This window comes from Leucopleurus acutus (genome assembly GCF_964270905.1).
Source record: "Leucopleurus acutus genome assembly, chromosome: 3".
In the NCBI taxonomy this organism is placed as follows: domain Eukaryota; kingdom Metazoa; phylum Chordata; class Mammalia; order Artiodactyla; family Delphinidae; genus Leucopleurus; species Leucopleurus acutus.
Window position 1 is genome coordinate 5,777,603 of NC_139145.1, and position 23,772 is coordinate 5,801,374.

A 23,772-nucleotide genomic window follows, 5' to 3' on the forward strand; every position below is an offset into this window, starting at 1 on the left:
TGTGGCGCACCCAGAGGTGAGTAACTTAAAGGGGCCGCGGCTGCGGCGCTGGGCAGAACGCTAACGGAGTTGGCGCAGAGTGGACCACGGCTGCGGCCCTTTGGGTGAGTCCGGGTTTTCTTCGCCCCGTCCCTTCGCGGGTTGTTAGCGAGCCCTCGGCTTTCCCAAGGTGTGTCTTCCGCCGATCCCCGGTAGCTCTCGACTTTCTGACTCTCCCATCCGCCCCACCCCGCCAGCCTCCGGCAGGTGTTTTCGCACCGGTTGCCAGGGCACCCTCGGGTGGAAGGGGACTAGTCCCCCGTGAATTTTACAGGTAATGTCTCAAGGGCCCAGTGACTCCCCCAGATTTCCATTAATACTCGAATGGCGCCAGAAACAGCCTCAGCCTCCCAGAAAAGTCTCAGTAATATTCCAGCATTCCTCAGTATCATGTTCGGACGACTGCAGGGACGTGCCCAACCAGCTTTCGGTTTTCCCAGTAATAGTCCTATAGTTCTCAGAATCTCTCGGTAACTTCCTAGTGAGCCCCCACCCACCCACCCGTAATTCCAGCGTCCCTGGTTACGTCTCCCAGCAATGGCGCCAGCATCGTTCCTGGAATCCCAGTGGTGCTCCGCACCATCAGAGACCCCATAACTTTACCATTACGTGACAGTAAATCTCCAGCATCACCCAGTAACACTTTGCGAGCCCACCCCACTCCGAGCGTCCCAGGATGCTACTGAGACCTCGGCATTGCACCACGACCCCTTGTGAAGGAGCTCCCGGCTGCACTCCCGCGTGCCCCAGTCTCTGTCTCCCCGGGGCCAGGCTTGGGCCGGGAGCCAGGCATCTCCCCGGCCCCATGACTCGGGCCCAGTTTTCGTGGGGTGCGGGCATCCAGTCTTCGCAGGGGGTGCTGGGGTGCGACCTAGGGATCGGTAGGTCAGGATTGATCAATCCTTCAGAGACTGGGGAGGGGGCCACCTGCTGGAGAGAGCCGTGCCCCTTCAGGGACTTGTTCGCTGGCTGCTAACAGTGGGTGCCCGGCCGGCTGCCCTTTGGCCCCAGGGTGGGTCTGGATAAGGGGGGCATCAGGTCGCCCTGGTGCGTAGGTAAGGGGAGCCTGGTGGGGACCCGGGGACCCACCTTACTCCCTAGCTCGGGCCCCGAGGTCAATTTGCCCCACCCCTCTGCTCCGCAGCGCCCCTTCAGTCGCCCACAGGCCTGCGGAGAAGCCGCCCCGGCAGTGGGTATGAAGTGGGCAGGGCTTATAGTAGGGGAGGGGCGGGCCCAGAGTGATGACTTGCCCGGGTTCGTCCTGCTTCTTACTCCCCAGGAGTCTGAACTACCAGACCTGCCGCCCAGCCTGAAACAACTGATGGAGGCGCCGCTGCAAACCGGAATGGTAAGGGTCGGGGGTTTCGTGTGGCGCCGCGGGGACTACAATTCCCGACGTGCTCAGCACGCATTATCGCGGCCTCGCGAGAACCAGTCTGCGTCTGTTCAGGCGGAACTACGTTTCCCGGTGTGCACTGCGGGCCGCCGAGCCTCCAGAAAGCGTTGCTCCCCAGGGGAGGGAGCAGCGCTGGCCCATTTTGCAGATGGGGGAGTCGAGGCCCGGGCCGACTGCGATCTCGGGGGCGGCCTTGGCTCCGTGGGATGAGGTCCCGGACGTCCCGGCCCCCGCGGAAGGCTTGGCGGAGCGGGCATGCGATGCACAGCCAGTGCCGTTCGTCCCGCAGGTGCTGGGCGTGATGATCGGGGCTGGAGTCGCGGTGCTGGTCACGGCCGTGCTCATCCTCCTGCTGGTGCGGAGGCTTCGAGTGCCGAGTGAGGACCCGGAGGGCCTTCTGGGGGTGCTGAGGGATGGGAAGCTGAAATGTCCGGGTCCCTGAGGCAGTAGAGATGGGATTTGCTGGAGCCTGCACGCAGCGTCCCCATCTCTGGCCGTGCGGAGTGTGCGTAGAGGTCAGATTGCCCCTCTCCGCACTTACCCCTAGAAACTCCAGCCCCGGATGGCCCGCGGTATCGATTCCGGAAGAGAGATAAAGTGCTTTTCTATGGCCGGAAGATTATGCGGAAGGTGAGTCTGGGACCCCCTGGGGCTCCCACTGGCCACACAGAGATCCTGCCCTTTCCCTAATTATACTTCTTAGTAAGCCGGCCGCCCTCCTTGATCAAGGGCCTCTGGATCTGCCCCCCTCTTCCCTAGGGTCTGAACTGGCAGTTGACGCGTTCCTCCCACCCCACCCCATCCTTGATCCTCCCAGGTATCACAATCCACTTCTTCGCTGGTGGACGCCTCCGTCTCCACCACTTCCCGGCCACGCATGAAGAAGAAACTTAAGATGCTCAACATTGCTAAGAAGTAAGGCTGTGCTAGGTGTACCTGGGGCTGTCCAGGGCTTTTTGAGTGATCATCCCACACTGAAGGGTGTATCTCGGGCTTCTTTGAACCCCACGGACTGTCTTAGGAATCTTGCCATGTCAGTGGGACTATTTCAGAGCTCTCCCCAACCAGACAGGCTGTCTGTATCACCCGAAGGCTCTCTCAGTGATGTTCCCTGCCACAGGGGCATCCGTGAGTTATTTAATCCCCAGGCACTACCTCGGATGTCTTGTCATACCCTTAGGGGTCAAATCTGGGATCTCCCCACACGAGAGGGTTTATTCCAGAGTCTCACTGGAGTTATCGCAGGTCTCTCTGGGACCTGCAGGAGGGGCTATCTCTGGCTTTTGTTCCCTAGGGGTTATCTCAGCAATCTCTCTGCATCAGAAAGCATCTCTCTGTGTCATCTCCCTTGGATTTTCCCCAAACTACGCGGAGGCTGTGTTAGGGGGTTCTGTTCCCTAGGAGTCATCTCGAGAATCGTTTGGCACTAGAGACACGGGAAGGGCATGTCAGGGCATGTTATCAGCAAAGGGTCCCTCAGGGTCTCTGAGAAAGGCTCTCTCAGGGATCTTTCCAAGTTGGGAGCTGGCTCTGGGGTCTCCTGACATCAGAGACTCTATTTTGAAGGTCTGTCTCAAGTGTTTCTTCACATTGAGGGGCCATTCCAGGGGTGTCCATGGTCAACAGGTGTGCTATCCCATGGCTTTCTATGACTTGAGTAGAAGGGCTATCTCTAGGTCTCCCACAATTAGTTGAGGGTCTGTCCACCTCCTGGGAGCGGTTTCAGTGTCTGCACACCCTTGAGGAGCTACCCTGATGTTGCCATGGCCTTGAGAGAGCTATCTCAGCTCTCTGTGACCTGGGCGAGGGCTAGCCCAAGGATCTTCCTGATCAGAAGAGGAGCTGTTTCTGGATTTCTCTGTAATGTGGAGTTTAACTCAGTTTAAGCTCATTCTAGAGGGTCTATCTTGAGCATTTTGTGAGTAGTGGAAGGACTGTCTTCAGTAGCAACTGTGACTTCCAGGGAGGAGCTCTCCTAGGTCCACGGTTAGTAGAGGGGCTGTAGCTGGATTCTCTGCACGTAACCAGGTCTATCTCAAGAGTCTCTGTGACCATCAGAGAGGCTATCTGAGGGTTGTCTGAGACTGGGGAGGAAGGGTTATCTCAGGGATTTTTACAAGGATCAGAGAGGCTTTATCTGGGGTCTCCTGATATAATGGAAGCTACCCCAAGGCTCTGCCTACGTGACGGAGGCTACATGATGGAGGCGTGCAATATGTGGGGTCCCATGATGAACAGAGGTGCTTTTCTGGGGTCTGCCCATATCTTGGAAGCTGTGTCAGGGGTCTGCTTAATGAGAGGGTTCATCTAGGGAGCCTGTGACTAGTGAAGGGTGACCTCAGGATTTTATTTCAGGGGTCAGCAACTTTTCTCTTTTTTCGGCCACATCTGGGGCTTTGCAGGCTGCGCGCAACGCTGCTGCAACTGCTGCAACGACTCAACTCTGCTGTTGTAGTGTTAAAGTAGCCTCAGACAATATGTAAATGAATGAATGTATTAATAGCTCGTGCCAATAAAGCTTTATTTACAAAAGGAGGTGGCTGGCCTAATTTGGCCAGTGGGCCAGAGTTTGCTTAGTCCTGCTCTGGTGACCCCGGGGTAGGGCTCTGTGGGGGGTCTCAGGTCTTCCTGAGTCCCCTCCCTGCTTCTCACCCCCCCTCGCTCCCCCCTCCTCCCACCAGGATCCTGCGCATCCAGAAAGAGGCGCCAACGCTGCAGCGGAAGGAGCCCCCGCCTGCGGTGCTGGAGGCTGACCTGACCGAGGGCGACCTGGCCAACTCCCACCTGCCCTCCGAGGTGCTCTACATGCTCAAGAACGTCCGGTCAGTGTCAAGGTGCAGGCAGGGGGCTGCAGAGCTGGGGCTGACCTGACCTCCTGCATCTCTCCATTCCCCGGTCCCTATCCAACAGGGTGCTGGGCCACTTTGAGAAGCCGCTCTTCCTGGAGCTGTGCCGGCACATGGTCTTCCAGCGGCTCAGCCAGGGTGACTACGTCTTCCGTCCAGGCCAGCCCGATGCCAGCATCTACGTGGTGCAGGATGGGCTGCTGGAGCTCTGTCTGCCAGCTCCTGTGAGTGGGCTCCCCCTCCGGGGGGCACCACAGTGAGATGGGCGGCAGGGATGAGCAGTGGTGCAGTGGTCACCGGGGACAGGCAGTGCTTTTGGTCAGCAGGGTTGGTGGGCTTTTTTTTTTTTTTAATTTTGGCAATGCCGCGAGGCGCAGCTTGTGGGATCTTAGTTCCCCCACCAGGGATTGAACCCGGGCCACGGCAGTGAAAGCGCCAAATCCTAACCACTGGACCTCCAGGGAATTCCCAGGGTTGGTGGTCTTATGAGATGTGCAGGCAGGAGTTGGGAACGGGTGTCCAAGGGCATCTGGGGTGGTCTGCACAGTCACCGGTCATGGTTAGTGATGCTGGTCGGAAGGTTCAGTGGGGTCCGGGTGTCAGTGATCACCGAGGGAGAATGAGGACCAGTGGTGTGGTCAGGGGGCAGGACGTGGGCTGGCAGGGCAGGGGCAGCCCTGGTCAGTGCCCGCCGCCCCCACCCCGTGTCTCAGGATGGGAAGGAGTGTGTGGTGAAGGAAGTGGTTCCTGGGGACAGTGTCAACAGCCTTCTGAGCATCCTGGATGTCATCACCGTGAGTGACCAGTACGGAGGGGGCTGGGGAGGCTGGGTGGGAGGCCACACCCACCAGGCTGGGTTGGGGAGGGTCACCCCCAGGGCCCCCATCTCTGATGCGTCCCTGATGTTGCCGGTGGTCCCTCAAGGCAGTGGCATCAGGAGGGGTCGGGGGGGAGCAGGAAGGGGGGCTCTCACAGCCCCTGACCTTGGTTCTCCTTGTGCCCCCGGCACCCCCAGGGTCACCAGCACCCCCAGCGTACTGTGTCCGCTCGGGCGGCCCGCGACTCCACGGTGCTGCGGCTTCCAGTCGAGGCCTTCTCAGCCGTCTTCACCAAGTATCCCGAGAGCTTGGTGCGGGTAGTGCAGGTCAGCGGGCCATCCACTTCCTTTCGTAACCCCCCACCCATCACAGGCTCCTGGGGGCTGGGACCCAGCAGCCAACAGGCACTGAAGCTGCGCTTATCGGCCCTGAGCAGCCGGACCTCCCTGACTCCTCCCATGAGCTGCCTCCACCCCGTGTCCCCAGGTTTCTGCCGCCTGATTGTCGGTTTCTCCCTGGCTCCTAGGGCCCTGCCCAGCCCCTTCCTGCTCCGACCTTGGTCTCCTGGCCTTAGCTCCATCTCCCTCTCCCCACCCACGGCCCCACCCCCTCAGTGCCAAGTCCTGTGGCTGACCCTCTTTCTCCCTGGCCCCCTCCTCTGACGGCCACGCCCCCAAAGATCATCATGGTGAGGCTGCAGCGGGTCACTTTCCTGGCGCTTCACAACTACCTGGGTCTGACCAACGAGCTCTTCAGCCACGTGAGTTACGTGGAGAGCACCAGGGGCCGGAGGGGTGTGCGGCGTGTGCCTCCCCAGACACGCCACAGGATCCCCTCTGCCCCCAGGAGATCCAGCCCCTGCGCCTCTTCCCCAGCCCGGGCCTCCCAGCCCGCACCAGCCCTGTGCGTGGCTCCAAGCGGATAGCCAGCACCTCTGCTTCTGAGGAGGCGAGGGAGACGCCTGGCCGGCCGCCTGACCCCACCGGGGCCCCACTGCCTGCAACTGCAGGTACCCAAGATGACCCCTGCCTGACCCCCAGGAACCGTAGGCTGGCCCAGCTCACTCCCAAGAAGCCCAGGCTCTGCCCTTCAATGCGTGTCTCAGTTCCTCAGATACTTCCACCTGAGCTGCCCAGCCCCCCCGGGACCCGCTTAGCTAGGTACCCAGGTGTGACTCCTGTTTGGATCCCCCAGGACCCCTGGCCTCAGTCCCCTGGGCCCACTGGAATCACTTTTCCTAGTCCCCCGGTCCCCAGGGACTCTGAGCTGACCTCTCCCCAGACCCCCTTCAGCTCCCCACCCCCAGTCCTGGGCGTTCTGAGGGGCAGGAGCCTGAACACGCGTCTCCCCCAGGGGACCCAGTGAAGCCCACATCCCTGGAAGCCCCCTCGGCGCCCTTGCTGAGTCGCTGCATCTCGATGCCAGTGGACATCTCAGGTTTGGGGCACCAAGTGGAGTGGGGGGAGACCATCGAATTTCTGGGTTGGATGCAGGTCTGCCAGTCTTGATTTTTCTCATCCATGAAATGGGAATATCAGCAGCACTTACTCATGTCTTTTTGTTGTTGGTAGTCGTTGAGATGGTGCCCTCCCAGCTGTGGTGAGAAGGGTTGCAAGGGCCAGAGCAGTGATCGATTAGTCATGTCTGTGTAGCCACGGCCTCGGGTACATAGGTAGTGCTTGCTTAGACTCCAGCTATGGTCACTCTCATCTTTATTGCATTTATCGCCCCCTGCCCACTGCAGGCTTGCAGGGCGGCCCTCGCTCGGACTTCGACATGGCATATGAGCGGGGCCGGATCTCCGTGTCCCTGCAGGAAGAGGCCTCATGGGGGCCCCAGGCAGCCCTGGCTCGGGTAAGGCCCTGCCCTCTTCCCCCACCCCACCCCAGTCCCCTCCTGGGACCCTGGTCTGGCCACAGGTGGAGTCCCCCGAGGAGGAAGGTCGGGTGGGAGCAGGGAGATCACAGGCCTTGCCCCACACAGACCCCTACTCAGGAGCCCCGGGAGCAGCCAGCCGGCGCCTGTGAATACAGCTACTGTGAGGATGAGTCGGCCACTGGCGGGTGCCCCTTCGGGCCCTACCAGGGCCGCCAGACAAGCAGCATCTTTGAGGCGGCGAAGCGAGAGCTGGCCAAGCTGATGCGGATTGAGGTGGGCAGCTGAGGGTGTCTGGGGGACCAGGTTGGGGGTGGGAGGCCTGGCTGGGCCAGTCTCAACCCCCTTTCCTTCCTCCCCAGGACCCCTCCCTTTTGAATAGCCGAGTCTTGCTGCACCACACCAAAGCCGGCACCATCATTGCCCGCCAGGGGGACCAGGTGAGGCTGAGCCCTGAACTCTGATCGTGCAGTCCTGACCCAAGACCTCTCTCTCTGATCTCTGATCCTTGCCTTTTCACCTTAGATGTAGACCTCCCAGTATATGATTTCCAGCCCCTGACCTTTGGATCCTATGACTGACTCACAGCCCTCCCTCCCCATATCCTCTGGACATATTCTCCTCTAACCCCTGAACCTTTTATACTAGGACCTCCACCCCTAGATTTCTCTTCCCTGTCCTGGCATTTCCTGCAACTTCCATTTTCTGACCTTTCAACTCTACAACATACTCTGATGCTCTGTCTGCTTCTCATTCCTGGGTCCCTGCTAGGATGGGGGCACTCAGTAAACGGGTGCAGGTCAGAATCTGGACCTGGAGGCTGGGAACTAGCCCCACGAGCTGGATTTCAGTGCCTCCTGGTGACACACAGGTGTGGGAAACTGTGCATCCCACTAATCCGTCCATTCTCCAGGCGGGGAAACTGAGACCCGTTGTGATGTCACAGGCCAGGAGCACAGAGGAGGAGGGTTAGGGAGGAAGCCAAAGGTGAAATCTGGACTCTGCCCTGACTCCCTGTGTGACCTTGGGTGAATCATCTAGAAACTTGTCATCTTCCTCGCCTGCAGAATGAGTGTCGTAACTATCTGCTAGAATCGTTGTGAGGATGAAACAGGAAATACTCAGTTCGCAGCTACTAGGGTTTGCAAGGGTGACAGGCCAGGGGAGGGTTGGAGCAGCAGCTCCCAGTCGGGGGATGGGGTGGGGGTGACAGTAGGGGTGACACGACTTAGGCGTTGAGACCACAGCACCGCCCCAGGCTCAAGGGAGGAGCCCTGGGCTTGGGGGAGGGGCTGGGGGTGGCCCAGCTATTAGCTGGCTGGGTGGTGGTTGTTGTTTTTAATTTTTATTGGAGTATGGTTGATTTAAGGGTGGTTGTTATATCACAGGATCAGTTGACTGAGTGGCCACGTTGAGCTGCTCATTGCAGGGTGGGCTCCTTTCTGCAGAGGAAGTTTTGTGCCAGCTGTTTGAGGTACTTGGGGGACTGGCTGAGGAAGTGTGGTCACACCATGGCCCTTGCAGGGGCCCCGGGCCCCTGCTTATCTGGGAGCCTCTGCTGGGCTCAACCCAGCCCGGCCTCAGCCCCAGCAGCCCCAGCCCAGCCTGCTAACACACCAGGCTCCTCGGGGTCTTCAGAACTTTGTTAGGGACAAAGCTGGTCTGCTGTGCCCCCCTCTGAAACTTTACACCAATAGTTTTCAACGTCATTGTCAACGACATTTGGCAACATCAAGACATTTTTGATTGACTTGGGAGGGTGCTACAGTCATCTAGCGGGTTAGAGACCAGGGATGCAAGACTGCATGGGCCAGTCCCCCTACAACAGAATTATCCAGTCCAAAATGTCAGTGTTGCCAAGGTTGAGAAACCCCGCTTTCCACAAACATTTCCCAAAGCATATTTCATGGAATGGCCATATCACAGGGGGTCTGTGTGCAACATGTTGGAGAAACACAGGTTATTTTACCCCTTAATGGCAGCTCCCAGTGAGCATTATTAGCATATTCAAGGCTCTGAGAAGTCCTGCAGTGAAAAACAACATGCTTCCCAGTCTGAGGACAAACGGCAGTCTACTATTAGTCACTCCCATTTATATCCCAAACCCAGTCTGGGAATTCTATCTTGGAAGGTTCCAGCATGTGTGTATGTCTCCTGGGCCTGGGCCTCTCCCAGGGATCCTTGCAGTGTTTTGGCACTCATCTGGGGCGTTGTGGGGTGTCAGACAGGTTTGTGTAATGAATGAGGAAGGAATCTTTCTGTCTCTGGGCAGTTTCAGTTCCTTATTTGAAAGGGTGGGACAGAGAGGTGTCCAGCTGGGCAGGCTAACCAGAGGGGAGAGGGGCGTTTGCTGTGTCCCAGGGTTGTTGCAGAGGCAAGAAACACCAGTGGGGCCCCATGCCTTTGGGAAGCTCACAGTTCTGACAGACAGTACAGTCAAAGGATTACACAAATTGTTACTACATCATATGTGCTTAGTGCTACAAAGGAGATGTTCTCAGCTCCACAACGTCTGGTTTAGTCAGGGCAGTGTCTCTGTGGAAGTGACCTCCAGAGAAGGAGGAAGGATGAGGACGAATTAACTAGGTGCAAGGGGAAGGAAAGAGCATTCTATGCAGAGGGGACAGTTTGTGCAAATGTCCTGTGGTAGAGCTATTCCACCTGTAGGAAACAAAAGGAAGTCAACAGCTATGGAGTGGAACAAGGGAACCGGGAGCAAAGGGGATTTTTTTTTTTTTTAATGCACTGCACGCTTGCAGGATCTCAGCTCCCTGACCAGGGACTGAAGCCAGGCTCCGGGCTCCAGCAGTGAAAGTGGCGAATCCTAACCTCTAGATCACCAGGGAACTTCCCAAAGGGGATTTTTTTTTTTTTGCGGGGTGATAGTTTTAGAGACGTAATTCACGCATTATACAATTCACCCACTTAAAGAGTACAATTCACTGGGTTTTAGTATATTCACATAGTTGTGCAGCCATCACCACTGTGCATTTTTAGAGCATCACCTTAAAAAGAAACACCATACCCTTAAGCCATCAGTCTCCTACCTCCTAAACAGCCCCAGTCCTAAGCAACTACTAATCTTACGTTTCTATAGATTTGCCCATTCTGGACATTTCATATAAATGGAATCATACAATATGTGGCCCCTTGTGTCTGGGCTTCTTTCACTTAGTATGCTGTTTTCAAGGTTCATGCATGTTGTGGCATGTGTCAGTGCCTCATTCTATTAGGGCTGACTACTGTTCCATTGTACGAATGGACCACATTTTGCTTCTTAATTCATCAGTTGATGGACATTGAGTTATTTCTACCTTTTGGCTAGTAGGCATAATGTGGCTATGAACGTTTATGTGCAGATGTCTTTGTGGACACGTTTTCATTTCTGTTGGGTAGATACCTAGGAGTTGAGTTGCTGGGTCATATGGCAACTCTATTTTTTTTCTTTTTTTTTTTTTTTTGGCTGCGTTGGGTCTTCGTTGCCGCGTGCAGGCTTTCTCTAGTTCCGGTGAGCGCGGGCTACTCTTCGTTGCGGTGCGCGGGCTTCTTATTGCGGTGGCTTCTCTTGTTGCGGAGCACGGGCTCTAGGCACACGGGCTTCATTTGTTGTGGCGTGTGGGCTCAGTAGCTGTGGCTCGCGGGCTCTGGAGCACAGGCTCAGTAGTTGTGGCGCACGGGCTTAGTTGCTCCGTGCCATATGGGATCTTCCCAGACCAGGGATCGAACCTGTGTCCCCTGCATTGGCAGGTGGATTCTCAATCACTGTGCCACCAGAGAAGTCCCGGCAACTCTATTTTTAATTCTTTGAGGACTTTTTAAATTTTTGCCACATTGTTTCCCAGTGGCTGTACCATTTTACAGTCCCACCAGCAGTGTGTAAGGATTGCAGTTTCTTACATCCTCTCTAACACTTTTTGATTCAAGCCATCCTAGTGGGTGTGAAGTGGCATCTCACTGTGGTTTTGATTTGCATTTCCCTAGTGATTCATGATGTTGAGCTTACTGGCCATTCAAAAATCTTCTTTGGAGAAATGTCTATTCAGAGCCTTTGTCCATTTTTTTAAAAAAATTATTTATTTATTTATTTTTGGCTGCAGTGGGTCTTCCTTGCTGCACGCAGGCTTTCTCTAGTTGCGGACAGCGGGGACTACTCTTCATTGCAGTGCGCGGGCTTCTCATTGCAGTGGCTTCTCTTGTTGTGGAGCATTGGCTCTAGGCGCGGGCTTCAGTAGCTGTAGCACGCGGGCTCAGTAGTGGGGCTCGCGGGCTCTAGAGCGCAGGCTCAGTAGGTGTGGCGCACGGGCTTAGTAGCTCCGCGGCATGTGGGATCTTCCCGGACCACGGCTCGAACCCGTGTCACCTGCATTGGCAGGTGGATTCTTAACCACTGTGCCACCAGGGAAGCCCTTACCCATTTTTTAATTGAGTTGTCTTTTTAGTACTGAGTAGTAAGAATTCTTTACATATTCTGGATACCAGACCCTTAGCAGATATATGATTGGCAAATATTTTCTCCCACACGGTGTGTTGTCCTTTCACTTCCTTGATAGTGCCCTTTGAAACTCAAAAGTTTTTAATTTTGTTGAAATCCAGTTTATCTATTTTTCATTTTGTTGCTTGGGCTTTTAGTATCATATCCAAGATTCTGTTGCCAAATTCAGTGTGACCATGATTGACCCCTGTATTTTCTTCTAAGAGTTTTATGTATGTATATATGTATGTATTTGGCTGTGTTGGGTCTTTGTTGCTGCGCATGGGCTTTCTCTAGTTGTGGCAAGCGGGGGCTACTCTTCGTTATGGTGCGCCGGCTTCTCATTGTGGTGGCTTCTCTTGTTGCGGAGCACAGGCTCTAGGCGTGCAGGCTTCAGTAGTTGTGGCATGCGGGCTCAGTAGTTGTGGCGCACGGGCTTTGTTGCTCAGCGGCATGTGGGATCTTACCGGACCAGGGCTCGAACCCCTGTCCCCTGCATTGGCAGGCGGATTTTTAACCACTGCGCCACCAGGGAAGTCCCATCTTCTAAGAGTTTTATAGTTTAAGCTCTCAGATTCATATCTTTGATCCATTTTAATACGGCATAAGGTGAGAATCCAACTTTATTCTTTTCCATGTAGCTATGCAGTTGCCCAGCACAAGCAAAGAGGCTCTAAGCTCAGCCATGCTCCTGTGTAGCCAGTCTTCGTCGGCTCTTGCTGGCTGTGTTGAAAAGAATTCATGGGCCTTAATCTGGGTTGAGTTGGGTGATCCATTAGCAATGTCTGCTCTGGTGCTGAGTGGGAATATAGATAACATATGCTGCTCAGCTCAGTGCTATGGAAAGCCTTCACTCCCTCCGACTTTTCCTTCCTTAACCTTTCCTCTGGAGTGCACTGACCTGAGCTGTGGGTGAGGTGGTGCCCCTGTGCCCATCTCCTGGCCCTTGCCCTACAGGATGTGAGCCTGCACTTCGTGCTCTGGGGCTGCCTGCACGTCTACCAGCGCATGATCGACAAGGCCGAAGACGTGTGCCTGTTCGTGGTGCAGCCCGGGGAGCTGGTGGGACAGCTGGCCGTGCTTACCGGCGAGCCCCTCATCTTCACGCTGCGAGCCCAGCGTGATTGCACCTTCCTGCGGATCTCCAAGTCTGACTTCTATGAGTATGACTGGGCCCGATATGGGGGTGGGGGTGACGCTCAGGCAGCCCCGACCAACTCTATTCTGCCCTGCACGAGGCCATCCCTCTGAACAGCCGACAGTTTTCCAGGGAAGATTTGAGCCCTTCTTGTCCCACCTCCAGGCCATCCCCCACCCTCTCTACTCCCTGAGGGCTGTTCTAGGGCGACCCCGGCCCATGCACCCCTGCCCTTCGCCTACAGGATCATGCGTGCACAGCCCAGTGTAGTGCTGAGCGCTGCGCAGACCGTGGCCGCGAGGATGTCGCCCTTCGTGCGCCAGATGGACTTCGCCATCGACTGGACAGCGGTAGAGGCGGGACGCGCACTGTACAGGTGCAGGCCCTGCCCCCACCTCTCCCCTCAGGCCCTGCCTACGAGGACCCCTACGCTGTCTGACCCGCCCCTCCCACCCCCACCCCAGGCAGGGCGACCGCTCCGACTGCACCTACATCGTGCTCAATGGGCGGCTGCGAAGTGTCATCCAGCGTGGCAATGGCAAGAAGGAGCTGGTGGGCGAGTACGGCCGCGGGGATCTCATAGGAGTGGTGAGCTCGGCCCCACCCACTGACCTCTGACCTCTCCCAGTCCAGTTTCCCCCCACGCCCAACATCCACTTCATCCCAGGTAACCTGTTGGGGGTAGAGAACGCTCCCTCCGCAACCTATGACCTCGTGCAATCCACTTTCCGCAGCTCCTTTCCATGGGGTGGGGCCGTGGGGGCAGCCTCATCAGGGTGGCGAGTCTGATCCGAATCAGTCTCCAGACCTCTCTACCTCAGAAGAGGGGACCCCCGCCGGTGTGGATCCCTGTCCTCCTGTCCTCTCCCTTTCCTCAGAGCCCCGAGATGGGTAGTAAGGCTTGGTTCTCTCCACCCCCATCTGGGGGTTGGGGCGGGGTGGGGGGGACTCGGTAGGGCCTCCCCTCTGCACCCACGGTCATCCTCTCCCTTACCTATCAAGCTCCTGGCTCACGCAGCCCTGGTCAGCACGCTGTCCCCTAGGTGGAGGCGCTGACCAGGCAGCCACGTGCCACAACGGTGCACGCGGTGCGCGACACAGAGCTGGCCAAACTCCCCGAGGGCACCCTGGGCCACATCAAACGTCGATACCCGCAGGTGCAGCTCGCTGGGTTGTGGGCTGTTCTCCTAACGGGGGCTGGACAGATGGGAGTGGGGGCGGGTACCCAGAGAAGGCAGGGCCTAATGTGTGGAGAGGGGGGTTAGATGGGGGTGGAGCCCTAGGAAGGAGGTGAAGCCTCCAAGTGAGGGCGGGGCTCATGGGGTGGGACTCAGGTAACAGGGACCCAGGCGCCCTGGTAGAGGAGGAAAAGGTGGTGCAGAATTGCTCCTCCAGTCTCACTGGACCGCCGGTCTCCAACGACCCAGGTTGTCACCCGCCTCATCCACCTGCTGAGCCAGAAAATTCTGGGGAATTTGCAGCAGCTGCAAGGACCCTTCCCAGGTGAGAGCTGGCCAGCGCCCGGAATGCTAAGGGATCTAGTCCAACGCCCAGAACGAGCTAGGAGAGGGAGCCATTGAACCCAGGGCATGCTGGGAAGTGGAGTCCTGCGTATAACCCGCTCTGGGCGGGGCTTCAAGTGGGAAGTGGGAATCCGAGTTCCGGTGCATGCTGTGGGCTGCCGTGCTGGTTATTGGGCATGCTGGGAAACGGAGTCCTGGACCCAGGGCCGGCTTGTTAATGGAATCTGAAGTATCAGTGGTGCTGACAGGAGGAGTCTTTAGGGCAAGCTTGGTTCTGGGTGTCAGGGTTGGCTGGAGGATGGAGTCCACATACTAGGAAGGGGAAACCTAGACTAAAGTGTGCTGGTAAATGTAGTCTATGGGGTGGTGTTTGGGGCCCAGGGCATGTTGGAAAGTGGCTTCGTAGGTTACCAGCCTGGTGGGGGATGTGGTTCCTGGTCCCGGTGAATGCTGGGAGATGGCCCCTGTCCCAGTGCATGCTGGGGGTGGTGGTGGTTGTGTGGTTCCCTTCCCTGGGCATGCTGGGAGATGTGGTTTCCGTCAGCTAGGATACGCTGGGAAATTGAGTCAGATTCGAGATGTGCAGAAATATGGACCTGAGGTTCTGTGTTATGGTGACCTGACCCTGGACCAGCCTGGCAACCTCTACTCTCCTTTTCCCCCCAGGGGCTTCTGCCCCATCAGCCTTGACACCTGGATCCTGAGGGTAGGGGCGGGGGTGAGCCGTGGCCAAGAACTGCCCCTATGCCCAGGGTCTTCCCCGATAGACTTTTCCCCCAGTCTCACACCAAGTACACAAATACATGTTCTCTCCCACCCGGCTGCCAGGACCGCCCTTGGTGTGATTCTGGGGCAGATAATGGGGGCAGGGACTTTAAAATCTCAGACCTCTGGGAACCTGGAGAAGGCACAAGACAGACAAAGCCCCTAGAAGGGTTTACAGCTTCAGAAGCAAGATACAAAGAAAGAGTACAATGTCGGATAATGTACTGTGAAGAAAACAAAATAGGGTCTTGATGGGGTATGACTAGAGGCGGGAGGGAGGCTTTTCTGAGATCAGTGAGCTGAGACGTGATAAATGAGATGGGGCCAGACGCTGACAGAACTCTGAAGGCTCTGCACACAGGGTTTGGCGGTGTTGAAACACTTCAAGGAGGAAAGTGAGTGAGGGGGAGGGGGGCAAGTCATGCAGGGACTAGAAGCCGTCGAAAGGCATTTGAACTTGTTCAGACTGTTATAGGAAAACTGGAGGAGAGGAGGCTGGGAGAAGTCCGGTCAAGAGATGGGGGTTGATGGTTTGGTCTAAACTGTAAGTAGAGAAGCTGAGAAGCAATCAGTGCGTCAAAAATATATTTATTTCCGTCTAGTTTTGTGTTCAAGTCCCTTTAGTGGACAGAGGCCCCAAGGCCAGAATGGGGTAGGGGCACAGATCAGTCCACACAGGTGGAGTGGAAAACAGAAATGGTTATACAGTTGTGTAATGGATGCCACTGAGGAGATTGGGCCAAGACTGAAGGTCAGATAGGCAGGTCTTATCAAGAACAGTGGTTGAGGCTGTGAAGCTAGGATTGAGGCCATGACCTTCACTACGGCATCACTAAGTCTCAGCTGAGGAACAGGGAACAGGGATTTCTGAGAAGGCAGAGGCGAGCTGACCTTTCCAGACACAGGACTGCACAGCAAATACCATCCTTTGGGGTCTCAGCAGGTTCGGGCCTAGGTGTTCCCCCTCACTCGGAGCTCACCAACCCAGCCAGCAACCTGGCAACGGTGGCAGTGCTGCCCGTGTGTGCCGAGGTGCCCATGGTGGCCTTCATGCTGGAGCTGCAGCATGCTTTGCAAGCCATTGGTCAGTCGTGGGCAAGGGCAGGCTTTCCGTCTACATGGGGCAAGGCGCATGTGGGTGGGGGCATTGGCCAATGAATGGAGACGCCTGGGTGGGCCAGAGGTGGGGCTGGGGGGCTGGAACAGGGCTGTGGGAGCGGAGTGGGTGGTATTGTCTTATAGGAGGGTCCTCCAGCTCCGTTGACCTGGATTCCTAAACACCCTTCCTCACCCATCCCCAGGCCCCACACTTCTTCTCAACAGTGACATCATCCGGGCACGCCTGGGGGCCTCTGCACTGGACAGGTGTGTGTTGGGGGTGCAGGAGGTTAGGGTGGGGCGCGAGGGATAAGCTTAAAGCATAGGATTCTTTCAGATCTCATTTGAGGTCTAGGCTGTGAAACAAGGAGCATGCGCCCCCCCATACCTCTGGTCACTGGGGACAGTGTAGTGAATCCGCCCCTGGAGGATGCAGGCGTGTGGGGCTTGGATGTCCAGGTCCCCCTCCCCAGAGCAATGGAGCTACATGGTCCCTGAGGGCAGGGACCCCTGACCAGCCCCAGGATGACGCTCCCCCGCCCCCATCCTAGCATCCAGGAATTCCGGCTGTCAGGGTGGCTGGCCCAGCAGGAGGACACGCACCGCATCGTGCTCTACCAGACGGACGCATCGCTGACGCCCTGGACCGTGCGCTGCCTGCGCCAGGCCGACTGCATCCTCATCGTGGGCCTTGGCGACCAGGAGCCCACGCTTGGCCAGGTCTGGAGACCATTGACAGTGACCCCATCCCTGGGATCCCGCCCCCTGCCCTCCGGTGCCTGCGCCGGGCCACGTGCACCCTCACCGGTGGGGCTAGGCGACCAGGAACTACGGGGCCAGGTGTGGGAGGGGCAGGGAGGAAACCACGGGTGAGAGTGACTTCCGTGCTTCCCCCTTCTCCCCCCACCCCCCCCCCCCAAAGCTGGAGCAGATGCTGGAGAACACGGCGGTGCGCGCCCTCAAGCAGCTGGTCCTGCTGCACCGCGAGGAGGGCCCAGGTCCCACGCGCACAGTGGAGTGGCTCAACATGCGCAGCTGGTGCTCGGGGCACCTGCATCTGCGCTGTCCGCGCCGCCTCTTCTCGCGCCGCAGCCCCGCCAAGCTGGTGAGGGGCCCTGCAGGGGACTGGTCGGCTCTCAGGACCTTCAGGGGCGTGGCTACTGGAGGGGCGCGGCCTAGAGACCAGCGGGGCCAGGGCAGTGCCTTGGAGGTCCAGACGCCTCTTCCTACACCCGCATCCTCATGGGCCGCGTCTCTCTCCTTTCACACCAGCACGAGCTCTACGAGAAGGTTTTCTCGAAGCGCGCTGACCGGCACAGCGACTTCTCCCGCCTGGCGCGGGTGCTCACAGGCAACACCATCGCCTTGGTGCTGGGCGGGGGCGGGGCCAGGTGAGGGGCGGGGTCAGCGCTGACAGGGGCGGGGCCAGGGGCCCTGAGGGGTAGAGCTGATTCCCTGGGCGCGATCCCATAGGGGCGGGCCGGCACCACCTTCCTAGCAGGTGAGGGAGAAGGGATAAGATTCCTGGGGGTGGGGCTTAGGGGATCTCCAGAGGGTCACTGGGTCTCCACCTTGCAGAGGCTGCTCACACATCGGAGTGCTGAAGGCATTGGAGGAGGCGGGGGTCCCTGTCGACCTGGTGGGCGGCACGTCCATCGGCTCCTTCATCGGGGCCCTGTACGCCGAGGAGCGGAGCGCCAGCCGCACTAAGCAGCGGGCCCGGGAGTGGGCCAAGGTGTGTGTTGCGGGGAGGGGTCCCCCCACCCCAGGAGCACCCTGAAACCTCACCCTAGACGGGCTTCTGGGTTTCTCCTGCCCCTCCCCGTCTTAATCTGTGAACCCCACCTGGATCCTTTATAGAGATACCTCCAGGACCTTGGATGACCGCCCCCACCCCGTGACTTTCTGGCTAGTGACCCTAGTCTCCAGCTCCCAGCTGGAGAAGTCAGGCCCCTTAGGGACTGCCTAGTCAGTGACCCCCAAGTGACTCCTGTTTGACCCCCCGCTGGCCCATTGCCCCCTAGAGCATGACTTCAGTTCTGGAGCCTGTGCTGGACCTCACCTACCCCGTCACCTCCATGTTCACGGGGTCGGCCTTCAACCGCAGCATCCACCGTGTCTTCCAGGACAAGCAGATCGAGGTGCACTCTTCCCCCATGCCTGCCCCTCCCCTGCCCCTCCCCACAGGAGTCCCCACTCCTCCTGGACCGCAGTCCCTGTCCCTGTAGGACCTGTGGCTGCCGTACTTCAACGTGACCACGGACATCACCGCCTCAGCCATGCGTGTCCACAAAGATGGTGGGTACCCCAGCCAGCCCCACCAAAACCACTGTAGCCATGTGGGGAATGGGTGCGGGGGAGGGGCAGCCGAGCACCTGGGACATTGTTAACATGAGTGACCATCCCTCCTGGCCTGAGTGCTGAGCACTAATCGTCACCCACTGATGCCCCAGAGGCCCCAGGTATGTCTGTCCTCGCGGGCAGGAGGCCGAGAGACTAGTTGGGCGCCTCACCCCCTCACACCAGTCCCCACAGGCTGCGTATGGCGTTACATCTGGGCCACTGCCTCCTAACTGCCCCTACCTGCCCCCGCCTTGCGACCCCAGGGACGGGCACCTGCTGGTGGACGGGTGCTATGTCAACAATGTGCCGGGTCAGTGAGCCCACCGGGCTGGCCGGGCCTCCAAGTGTGTCTGAGTGTGCCAGTGCGTGTCTGTGTCTGTGTGTCCCGCCGGGCAGGCTCCCTGTGGCGATACGTGCGTGCCAGCATGACACTCTCGGGATACCTGCCGCCACTGTGTGACCCCAAGGATGGGCACCTCCTCATGGACGGCGGCTACATCAATAACCTACCAGGCAAGTAGCCATCTGCTTGTTCCCGTGCACAGACACGCGGGCAAGCTCATAGCAGGCATGTGTGTGTGCAGGTGAAGGATGCGCCCATGTGCTGTATTTGACATGCACACACACAGGGCAAGCGTGGACACACGCAGGTGGGTGGGGCAGCTCCACGACGAGCTTTCTTTCACACCCACTCACTTGAAGCATGCAGATGAGAGGCAGGGGGGTTGCAACTTAAAATTCCACACACCCAGTGGTGTGCAAACACAAGTAGACACCTCCACTGGCTACACAGGCGCTTGAGGTCCCATAGATCAGGGATCCGCACACTGCACCCCACAAGCCCAATCTGGCCCCCTGCCTGATTTTGTAAATAAAGTTTTATTGGCACACAGCCACACCTAATCGTTTATCCTTTGTCTGTGGCTATGTCTGTGCAGCCCAGTTGAGTAGTTGCAACAGAGACCATATGGCCTGCAAAGCCGAGATTATGTTTTCTCTGGCCTTTTACAGACAGCTTGCCAACTCCTGCATAGGCGTTCTGTACAGATACTTGCACTCACACAACCTCATGTGCGTGAGCAAGTGTGTACAAACTCACAGGTGGACACACTTGGACGCACAAAGAAACATACTTAGACATTGATCTAGGGACACGGGAAAGGAATACAAACAGTCCTGGGTGTGTGTGCAGAGGTATAGCACACCCAGAGGTGGGTGTGTTCACAAACATACAGACGGGACATGCACATACCTGATAGGGGTGTGTACAGCACACACACAGACACAGACAAGCTTGTGAGGGACACGGGCAAAGTCTTCTGGAGACTTAGGTGTCTTTGGGGACTGGACCTGGCTACAGGACCCTGTCCATGTCCCCCCAGGCACCCCCAGACCCACTCAGGGGCCCTCAGTGGGGCACCCAGACCCACAACTACAGCACCCTCCTCACCACGCCATCACCCCACCCTTCACCCCATCCGTCCCGCTGCCTGAACCTCCTTGATCCGGCTCTTTGCTCTGTGTCCCTTGTCTCAGTCTCAAGATCCCTCTTTCTGCCCGGATTCTCTCTCCTTCCATGTCTCTGGCCCCTGATATCTCTCTCTCCCACGAATCTCTGTTGCTGTCTCTGGTCCCCTGCATTTCTCTCCCCGCGGCTCTGTCTCCCAATGTCTTTATTCCCGCATTTCGCTGCGTCTCTGATCCTCCGTCTGTTTCCATGACTCTGATCCCTTCATCTCTGCCTCCTGGTGTCCTTACTATAATCTGTCTCCGTGTTACTCTCCTTCCATATCTCTCTCCCCCATGTGTCTGACCTTGGGTCTCTTTCCCCAGTGACTTTATCCCTCTGCCTCCATCTTCTCCATTCCTCTGGCCCTGGTTCCCCAGACCTAAAAGCTCCAACACCCGTCCCCTCCTCCACATCATCGGCCTCTACAGCCATACCCTTTGCACGCCTACGTGTTGTTCGCATGGTTTTTTTTTTTTTTTTGCGTGACCACGTGTGTGATGGTGTTTGCGGGGCTGCATTGAACTTCCCTGCCTCAGTCCCGGTGGAGAACAGCCCCCTGACCCCCATGCCCCACAGCGGACATTGCTCGCAGCATGGGTGCCAAGACGGTCATTGCCATCGACGTGGGAAGCCAGGATGAGACGGACCTTAGCACCTACGGGGACAGCCTCTCTGGCTGGTGGCTGCTGTGGAAGCGGCTGAACCCCTGGGCAGACAAGATCAAGGTTCCAGACATGGCCGAGATCCAGTCTCGCCTGGCCTATGTGTCCTGCGTGCGGCAGCTGGAGGTCGTGAAGTCCAGCTCGTACTGCGAGTACCTGCGCCCACCCATCGACTGCTTCAAGACCATGGACTTCGGGAAGTTCGACCAGATCTATGTGAGCGGGTGGGAGCCACTTGGTGCCAGTGTGGTGGGCCGGCAGAGCTTTAATACTGAAAGCCCAGAGCAACATGAAGGGAAGGATTCTAGGGCTGCATTTGGGATCCATGGGGAATAGAACGGTAATCAATCAGTGATGTCTGCAGTGAGTGTGGCAAGGGGATGTACGTGTGTATGTGCGAACTAAGTTTCTTAGTATGTGCCAGCGGCACTGCCTGAAGCACGCTGTAGAGATTTCTAATGCCGTTTCTAATTAGAGATTTCTAATGCCGTTTCTGTGTAGGTGGGAATGAGAACCACGAAAAATTAGTAACGTCCGATGCCAAGTCTGGGATACACTGGATGGAGCACTGTATAATGTGCCACTGACCCAGAAAAATGTGTCATAGCCCATGCCAACTGAAAATGATCAGTAGCTGGGACTTCCCTGGTGGTCCGGTGGTTAGGACTCCGTGCTTCCCCTGCAGGGGTCATGGGTTCGATCCCTGGTCAGGGAACTAAGATCCCGCATGCCGCACGGCGTGGCCAAAAAAAAGAGAAAGAAAGAAAAGAATATGATCAGTAGCTGCTGCCCAGAGCCCTAAGTAAAAATGTCTGATTCCCTTTCTGGGCTCACTGGGAAGGCATACCATGCTGGATTAGTGATGTCTGTTATGGGTATGGGAGATGATGATATTTACGGGTATACCGCATATTTGCAGACCTTGAAATAAGCCTGCACGCCACCATCTCGAATCATTTGGTACTTGGCACACTGCATGGGGCTGAGTGGGAAAGCATGAGCAAAGAGTGATTGGTAATGTCTGGCAGGGGCACAGGATAGGGGACATGGGGGTGAGTGTGCTACGTGTGGCCGACTCTGAAATCAGTGTAGTCTCAAATGCCAGCTCCGCCAGAGCATCAGGCTTTTGAGGGGCCAGGGCAGGGGCAGGCAGGGTGGGGATAAGCAGAGAAGATGAGGCAGAGAAGAACACCCCCAGGGATTGCAGACATGTCCCCAGCCCCCCTCGTTTCCTGCAGGATGTGGGCTACCAGTACGGGAAGGCCGTGTTTGGGGGCTGGACCCGGGGCGACATCATTGAAAAGATGCTCACGGACCGACGGTCTGCAGACCTTAATGAGAGCCGCCGTGCAGATGTAAGCCTGCACCCTCCTTCTCCGGCGGGGCCACTCTGATGACACATTCCCCGTCCCCAGTCCCCTCTGGGTCTCCCCCAGACGACCCCGAGAGCCTCACCCACGCCTCTCCGCAGGTGCTTGCCTTCCCCAGCTCCGGCTTCACCGACTTGGCGGAGATCGTGTCCAGGATCGAGCCCCCCACGAGCTATGTTTCTGTTTCCGACGGCTGCGCAGATGGTGAGGGGGCTGAGGGCATCCCCAGGAGCCCAGGGTCGGTGTACTGGTGGCTGGAGAGGTCAGCCCAGCCCAAGCGCCCTCAACTTCACCCACTGCCATTCCAGGGGAGGAGTCGGACTGCCTGACTGAGTATGAGGAGGACGTGGGGCCAGACTGCTCGCGGGACGAAGGGGGCTCTCCAGAGGGCGCGAGCCCCAGCACTGCCTCCGAGATGGTGAGAGTGGGTGGTTCGGGCCCCCCACAAGGTGGGGAGACCCAGATGACTGCACCGGTGTCCCAGGCTGTGTGTCACGTGCGGGGTCGCCCCTATCCCTGCAGGAGGAGGGGAAGCCGATCCTCCGGCACCGGAGCTGTCTGCCGCAGGACGCCCCCAGATCTGCGGATGCCTGAGGACCTCGAGAGGGGTCCCCCTTTGGGCTGGACTAGGGGTGGGCCCTCTGGAGGCGGCTCACTGCCCCTCTGCCTGCTGCTATGCCTGTGACCCCCCGGGGTCCCCCTTGACCCCCAGCCCCCAGGGTCCACACACTGGACTGGCTTGCCCCCCGGGGGAGGGCCAGCACTGCACTGATGACCCTTGATCAGTCACACCAATAAACCTGCCCCTCTCGGAAGCAGCCGTATGTCATCTTTGGGTTCAGGGGGCACCTCGCCCCACCTTCCATGCTCAGGATGGCCAGGACTGGGGCCGGAAACGACCTTGAGCTTGTCACCATGACCTGTGCTCCCAGCCTCGGGCTGAGCTTTCCCCACTGGGAGTGGCCATCCCCAACTTCGCCTGTGAGCCCACACACATACGTATGTATATATATGGCATAAAATTTATCATTTTACCCCTTTTTAAGTGTACGGTTCAGTGGCACCAAACAGATTCACATTGTGCAGCCATCCATCCCCAGAAGTGTCTCACCTTCCCAAACTGAAACTCTGTCCCCATGAAACACTCACTCCCTACTCCCCTCCCCCAGCCCCCGGCCCCCACCACTCTACTTTCTGTCCCTAGGAATTTGACTTGTCTGTGGACCTCACGTGAGTGGAATCATATATTATTTGTCCTTTTGTGTCTGGCTTATTTCACTGAGCAGAATGTCCTCAAGGTTTCTCCGTGTCGTAGCAGGTGTCAGAATTTCCTTCCTTTTTAAAGGCTACATAGTATTTCATCGTATGGATGGACCACATCGTGTTTATCCATTTACCCGTCAGTAGACGTTTTGGTTGCTTCCACGTTGGGGCTGTTGTGAATTGTGCTGCTCTGAAAACAGGTGTACAAATACCCCTGCTTTCCAATCCTTTAGGTAGATAGATAACCAGAAGTGGATTGGCTGGACATAGGGTAATTCTATGTTCAACTTTTTGAGGAAGTGCTAAACTCTTTTCCACAGCGGCTACACCACTTTATGTTCCCACCTGCAATGCACGTGGGTAGTTTTTAAGCAAAGGCGAGAACGGTCAGATCTGTTTCTGGAAGCGGATGGATTGGAGGAGGCGGAGGCAGGGGGCCAGAGACCAGGGAGAGATGACAAGGCCGAAATTAGGACAGTGGACACAGAGACGGTGGGGAGGGGACAACACCCAAGAAATGTGTGCAAGAAATTTTAGCAGAACTTAGAGATTAATGCTCAGTGGGAGCTCGGGACGGGATGCCAAGGAGGATGAAGGGACCTTGGCATAGGTGACCAGGGAGGGGCATCTTTTTAAAAAAATTTACATCTATTTA

General features: G+C 57.2%; 1 protein-coding gene across 1 annotated transcript; it reads left to right on the forward strand.

Annotated features, from left to right (window-relative positions):
- The first annotated feature begins 33 nt into the window (after positions 1-33).
- Positions 34-22,654, forward strand: PNPLA6 (patatin like domain 6, lysophospholipase). The gene is made up of 34 exons (XM_082836977.1): positions 34-104; positions 1,319-1,387; positions 1,725-1,812; positions 1,983-2,065; positions 2,253-2,350; positions 4,117-4,257; positions 4,346-4,505; positions 4,995-5,075; positions 5,297-5,425; positions 5,779-5,859; positions 5,946-6,108; positions 6,453-6,536; positions 6,844-6,953; positions 7,083-7,250; positions 7,337-7,414; positions 12,403-12,608; positions 12,828-12,959; positions 13,048-13,171; positions 13,627-13,740; positions 14,011-14,086; positions 15,815-15,955; positions 16,173-16,236; positions 16,521-16,689; positions 16,892-17,074; positions 17,242-17,360; positions 17,548-17,704; positions 17,994-18,110; positions 18,198-18,267; positions 18,709-18,825; positions 20,399-20,700; positions 21,723-21,839; positions 21,956-22,058; positions 22,163-22,272; positions 22,377-22,654. Exons 2-34 carry the CDS (start codon positions 1,361-1,363, stop codon positions 22,446-22,448), a joined length of 3,984 nt encoding a protein of 1,327 aa, XP_082693103.1. The 5' UTR covers positions 34-104; positions 1,319-1,360; the 3' UTR covers positions 22,449-22,654.
- The last annotated feature ends 1,118 nt before the right edge of the window (positions 22,655-23,772 follow it).

Bases quoted from the DNA above. Each gene is read 5' to 3' on its own strand.
- PNPLA6 (XM_082836977.1), top strand. From the start codon at position 1,361: ATGGAGGCGCCGCTGCAAACCGGAATG. The intron at 16,690-16,891 runs GTCTGGAGACCA...CCCCCCCCAAAG, and splicing joins AGGAGCCCACGCTTGGCCAG to CTGGAGCAGATGCTGGAGAA. The intron at 18,111-18,197 runs GTGCACTCTTCC...CTGTCCCTGTAG, and splicing joins TCCAGGACAAGCAGATCGAG to GACCTGTGGCTGCCGTACTT.